The following is a 6,663-nucleotide window of genomic DNA, read 5'->3' as shown; positions in this document are numbered from 1 at the left end:
ACAAAATAATGTAATGTTTAATGAAGTGAATGAATAAATAATTTGTCAAAATCCCTATTTTTAAATTTTTTATTGGTATGAATAATTGATTTTCAGCACAATTTCAATTAATATTAATTTTTATTCTGAGTGATCTTAGACCAGATTTTCAAGTTGCAAAACACTGGTAAAACAATATTTAAAAATTTGTATAACAAAGGTGATAAATTGGACCTGGATAACCAATATTATAATACCCGCTGATGTGTTCGTTCAGCGACCCCTTTACAGTATCGTTAAATTTATATTGTTTGCCGCCGCTTTACACCGTTTAGTCATTGCATTGAACTAAAAACCTGAAATACCAGAGATGCAAGAACAAATTATCTATACCTACATATGAGGGGGATTTCCTAACTGCTGTGATTTTTTCTGGACCAGGAAGCGATAGGCAGACATGTTTGGTAAGCGACGCATAACGTTCGTGTCTGCCCGACACCCCTAAGCCAAACAGTTCGTATACGTTACAGCATGGAACCCTTTATATAGACCAACGAACGGTGGGTAGGTACCAGTGTCTCTTCTCTCTAGGTAAGTAGTGGCATGTCATTCGCGCGAGTTTAAAACGATTTAGTTATTAAAAGCATAAATTGTTGCACCTTTACCATGTAGAAATAAGAATATATCAAGAAAAAAATTCTGAGCAATTGTAGTTTTTGTTATTCACTTTAAATCTAAACGAGATGTTTGAAACTGAAAAAAACCCTTTTTTATACCCTACATTTTGTATTCTGTTTTACGTTGAGATGTACGTTCTGTATTCTTGTAGAAACCATGAAATCTTTCCTGACCTTGACCTTGGCTGCCGTCGTATTGGCCAGCTGTTCCGCCCAGTGGCGCAGGGGACCATTTATCGTCGGGTTTGGCGGGGATGATGGGTTCTTTGATGATGGTTTCTTTGACGATGGAAACTTCGACGATGGATTCTTCGACGATGACTTTTACGATGATGATTTCTTCGATGACGACTCCTTTGGTATCATTATCGGAGGACCCGGAATGGGAAGTGGCCCAGTTTTTGGAGGAATGGGAGGCGTCCCTCTCATTGGAGGAATGAGCGCTGGTGGTTTAATGAGCGCTGGTGGTTTAATGAGCGCTGGTGGTTTAATGGGTGCTGGCGGATTTGGAGGAATGGGCGGTATGATTGGGGGACGCATGGGAGGATCCGGATATGGAAAGAAAAAGTACGGTGGATACGGAAAGAAGATGAGCGGATATGGTAAAAAGATGACCGGATACGGAAAGTCTTCCGCCATTGGTGTACCTATGGTTTCAGGTATTGAAAAATTCCAATTTTAATCTAACAGATTTTTTTTTGATAAACATACATGTTAGCTACTATACAAAGCAGGTGATGATATAGAAAATAACCACACTGGTGATGGGATCATAAAATGCAGTGTTTAGTAAAAGCCTTAGTATTTGTCAACATCACGAGCACGTTTGCAACACTAATGAATGATGAAATAATTCTTCAATTCTACATTACACTTTTTACAGGATACCAAACATCTAGCTATCCCTCAGTAGGATATGCCGGAGCATCATCCTATCCCCAAGCTTCTTATGCCCAATCAGGATATGCATCTTCCTATCCCCAGGCTGGATACAGCGGGGCATCCGCCTATTCCCAGGGAGGATATGCTTTAGGTTCCAGCGGTGCCATGTATTAAATATTATAGGTAAGACTTACAATGAACACGTGCTCCTTTTGTAAAAGACTTCAATATTACGATGAATTCTCAGAGCATATTAAAAAACTACATTAAAAAACAGTCAATTCAATATATATAAGAATACGCAATATTAATAATGTGTCCTGTTTCTTTCTTTACAGGTTTTTTCCTGGCTGTTTTTGTTTTGTTTTAAACAAGGACAAAATAAAATAAAAACTCTTATATATACAAACAACTTGTGACTTTATGATTAGATATTGGGCATATTTTTGTGACACTTTCATAGGGAATTTTTATATATGATTGCATGAAGTAGATTTCTTCGTACTCTTAATGCTGGATAGAACATAAACACGTTCAATACCGTGGGTTATTACTTTACAAGTATATGTACTATAATACCAGTAACACCACTGACACGCGATGATTTAGAAAAATCAACACTCAAAAAGTCATACTCATTTGACCACCAATCAGTAGATACGTAAGTTAACATACTTTAAACTGCGTTACCAGATTAAACTTTAAGCAAAGAACATGATTTTGGTATATGTAAGAAGGGAAAACATTTCATTTGATATCGAGTTTTCAGACTTCCTAAGTCAAACAATATACATAGACTTATTGTTTCTGAATTATTGACGCATTCAAAAAATCTTTTTTTAAGTGAAACGCATTCTATTACTTCTTGAAAATATGACAATATAATAAATCGGGGACGGTTATTGAACTGGGTACACATATTTTTACTCTGACTATTACTTGTATAAAGACAAATACCCTTTTTTTCGAAGACAACCTTTATTATGATATATGCGGAGACAATGATCAACAGTGAAGTGATACTTCTGTTTCCATAATATTGTCTTTTTCAAGCAACACGCTACTTCCGATAGCTTAACTGATGTAGGAAACGTAAATGTCTAGATTGTCTACGTATGACACAAGTTCTTACAAGTCCATGGTTATGACGTCACTGTCGCGTCAACCAATGGCAAGCAGACCAAGATTGAACGGCACGTTGCCACCGCTGAATAAGCCGGCTGCACCCAGAGCTGTGGGGAATCCCCCTCCGATTGGTCCGTTAATCACTCTAGGGAGAAGTCCAGGCCCACCGGTAATCCTGTCAAGGAGTCCCACTGAAGCGAAAGGTCCAAACACGGGTCCAAATCCCGGGAAAAAGTTCGTTGGGAACTGGCCGAGAGCAGACGACACTACACATAGTAGAAGACACGTGGCAATGAGTTTCTTCATGATTATCTGAATTGAGAAAGCATGGAAAGGTTTACTTAAATTAAAATCATTGCATGTAAAATCATAACAATATCCAAGCAGAAAAGTAGTTTTAAATTATAAGTTATGTTTTAATTTTATGAAATTAATACCAAGTGTAAAAGCAATAATACGGTTTATGTGGGCACTTTGTGGAAGATACCGCTTAAACGATGCACGTGTTATAGGGGGCTGGATGGTCAGTAAATTGACCCTCAAATTTACCTCAGATTTAAAGATTGTGAAGCTTAAAACTATTAATTTGTAGAGAAAATTCCATATATTTAACCTCTTTAAAGTAGGGTATTTCATTTTTTACACAGAGCTCTTCTTCTAAGGGAGATAAAAAAAGTCTAAAAACTGACCACGACCATCGAAATCTTTTAAGTTTAACATTAGGAAGAACCCAGAAACTGTCAAGTTTGGGGTTTTTTTTCAATGAACGTTATTTTTCTTAATCATAACATATTATAATCGTATAGTACAGTCTACATCCAGGTTTAATCGGTCGTGAATCGTATCTCAATCGTGTCCTAATCGAACACGACAACTTCTTGTAACTGTAACTTACCAAGCTGTTTCTTGATGTTGATTAAAACACATCTCTTCAGACCTTTACTTATATAGCTGTGATAAAAGAATAAAAGGCTGTAAACCAATCATTGAGTTACGTAATATATTGTTAACGAGTCCAAGTCGTTATAAACGTGTCAGTTAGGTCACAATGATCTCTTCAACTGACCACTTCATTGTTATCACGTGATCGGTGTTGTAAGTCTTTGTGGGTGAAGTTTATAACAAGGGAACTTCCTGGTTCTGTCAGAGCCAAAAATTAACCAAAAAATGTACGTCAGGAGAATAATAACAATTTCATTAAAAACTATACATCATTTTGAAACTGTACCGTTATCTATATTTTTAAAGGGAAAGATAAAAATAAGATTTTATTTATCTTGATTTATTACAAGTATATGTCAGATAGACAAATAGTATAAATATATACAAAAGTGGTGTACTTTATATGTTTTTGAGATAAACAAACAATTATTTCATCAGTTGGGTAACACTTTTACAACCAATCGTTTTGATTATGATGAATATCGATCGGGTAATTATACGTCATTCGGGTTACGTAACACTTACAAGTGACGTGATTGCATGCATTATTAGGTGTTATTGGCTGCAGGCGAGACATGTACAATTGTAAAAGACACCGATTAGACAAGAAACATGAGTTTAGCAATACACAAACAAGGGCATTACTTTCACTCATATATATCTGTTGATTTGTTCACTGATAAGCAGTGCAGGCGTATAACAATCCATATTGGTTTTTTAGAGAAGGTCCAAAACTGATAAGTAAAAAAAAATTGAAAAAGTGTTCCACTCGAACACACGCAAATTATCGGTTTAATTGATTGTTCAAGGAAAGAAGTGTGCGTGTAATATCCAATTTTTATGTTGATAAATCATGCAATAAACGGTAAACGGTACTCTATATCCTACATGTAGTATGTAGCTGCAGAACTCCAGGTCTAGTACTACGGAAAGTCGTGTTGACAGGTGCGTAAAATTTTCCCGTAGAGTTACATTCTACAGCTAACTTTTTAACTGCATGGTGGAATTGTGTTCCCACCTGGTTATAAAGTGGTAAATGACGATTCCCATATGATTAGACATAACAAGCATTCTGAGAGTATTGCATAAGCGAAACGTGTTCCCTGCGGTACCCCTAATTTTAAATCAGTTGTCATTTTATGAACTAAATAGAATTAGAGAAAATTCTGTTAAAGATTCATTTAAAAGGACAAATCTGTTTTATTTAAAAAAAAAACCAAACAAACAAAAAACAAGTCGTAAAAAATTTGGGTCCATGTACTAGGTAAATAGACACATTTATCCGACCATGAATACGAAAGATTTTTAAACTTAGTTAATAACTTTTAAAATATGTATATATTTATAAATAATTTAATTCTGGTTGTAACGCACTTTCTGATTGGTTAAAAAATTATTTTATATCGTATAAAGAATGTTGCCTACGCGGTTTATAAAGCGTAAACTGCCCCAAACCATTTTATATCGTATAAAACAAATAAATATTGAATTCATTCCTTAAATATATAACGCGAGTCGAATTCGATGAGTGAAAGAATGGCTGACTAACCGCAATGAAGACAATATCCCCCACCCCAGTGTTAACGTTGATGGGCTAAAGAAACTGACTTTCTAAAAAACTGTTCGCTAACAAAATTTCTTCAGATTTAATAATATTAAATCGCTTAGATGTACACTGTACATAAACACATAATACTTCTAAATGTACGTTACAAACAAAAAAAGGAGATAAACATTTGTACATTATGTTTTTGCGTGATTTTTTTAAAATACATCAAGATTCTTTAAGCGCACGCAGTATGCTTAAAAAAAATGAGAAACTGTTATTGTGCCAGTACCTACATGTACGGTGACACAAGAATTCGGAATAGTATTCCAAACAGTTAGTGATAATTAGTGATAGTGAGTGATAATTTATTGCTAAAAATGTTTGACATCATAATTAAAGCTCATATTGTTACTACCATATATAAAATTATTGACTCGCTATTATGTGCTTTAATACCGATAAAAAAAACCATGTTTAATATTAAAAGCGTTGAACCTATCTCATGTTTTATATCCGAACTTATTTTTGAATTCGATCAGCATTAATTAATCAATAACTTTGTAATCGTCAAGACCAATCTTAATACTTGTGTTCATTTTCTTGTGACCATAACGGAAGAGCTAGAGAATTCAGACAGCTTCATGATCCCGCTCAAACCTGTAGCCCTTACTTTTATTTTAGTATTTATTTTAGTCGATGGAGCGAATTCACAAAATTATATAAGGCTTTAATGAAGTGTGTAAGATTTACAAATGATTTTGGAATGTAGGATACATAGAGACTAATGATATAGCTAGAATACAGCGCACTGACGGTGTGTTTAAATGCATGCATAAGCTTTAGATAATGGGTAATCGACAGTTGATAGTTGTCTTAAACCGATAGTGAAATATACATTCAAAACACGGAATCAATCTTTGCATACTGCATGTTTTCTCTATAATACTAAACCTATATATTTGCTGTAAGATAGTCACGCACAGATAATAATCCTCTGGATGTTATTCTTCAGGTGTGGGCACGCCCAAAATGTGTAAGCAAAGGCGTAAGGGGGGGGGGGGGGGGGGGGGAGGGGCTTAAGCATTGTAGAAAAACAATCACAGTAGTTTGAAAAAAAAATGTGCCTACAAGCGATTGGAAAGTAAAAATATCCCACATACACTAAACAAATACCATTTTAAATTAGGGGAAATTTTATCAGTATTGGAAAGGGGTGAATATCATTTGATCCAGGGAAGGGGCACTCTTTTCCATAAATTCTGCACAAAGTCGAATGGAAAAATCTTTTGAACAGAAGGAGTGGTGTAAAGGGCATGATCCCGGCAGTGCTAGAATTATTTTTTTTATTTATTAACTTAGTTAACTTAATAATTAATTAACTTATTTTTCATTTTTCTTATTGTGTTTGTGAGTGTACAGGTTAATACTGAAACTATTCTTAAAACTTCAAAAGAATAGTTCAGTGCTGCCACTATAATTGTATCAATAAGTTGTACAATGGATCATGAA

The 6,663-nt window shown here is 34.9% G+C and overlaps 1 protein-coding gene across 1 annotated transcript; it reads left to right on the top strand.

The window, feature by feature from the left end:
• The first annotated feature begins 520 nt into the window (after nt 1-520).
• Nucleotides 521-2,975, top strand: LOC105318663 (prisilkin-39). The gene is made up of 4 exons (XM_066088027.1): nt 521-543; nt 809-1,315; nt 1,540-1,721; nt 1,877-2,975. Exons 2-3 carry the CDS (start codon nt 814-816, stop codon nt 1,710-1,712), a joined length of 675 nt encoding a protein of 224 aa, XP_065944099.1. The 5' UTR covers nt 521-543; nt 809-813; the 3' UTR covers nt 1,713-1,721; nt 1,877-2,975.
• The last annotated feature ends 3,688 nt before the right edge of the window (nt 2,976-6,663 follow it).

This window comes from Magallana gigas, chromosome 6 (genome assembly GCF_963853765.1).
Source record: "Magallana gigas chromosome 6, xbMagGiga1.1, whole genome shotgun sequence".
Classification (NCBI taxonomy): Eukaryota; Metazoa; Mollusca; class Bivalvia; order Ostreida; family Ostreidae; genus Magallana; species Magallana gigas.
This window is presented reverse-complemented; position numbering and strand designations above follow the sequence as displayed.

Coding starts and splice junctions, on each gene's coding strand:
- LOC105318663 (XM_066088027.1), top strand. CDS start 814: ATGAAATCTTTCCTGACCTTGACCTTGGCTGCCGTCGTATTGGCCAGC. Junction 1,316..1,539: donor TGGTGTACCTATGGTTTCAG/GTATTGAAAAAT, acceptor CACTTTTTACAG/GATACCAAACATCTAGCTAT.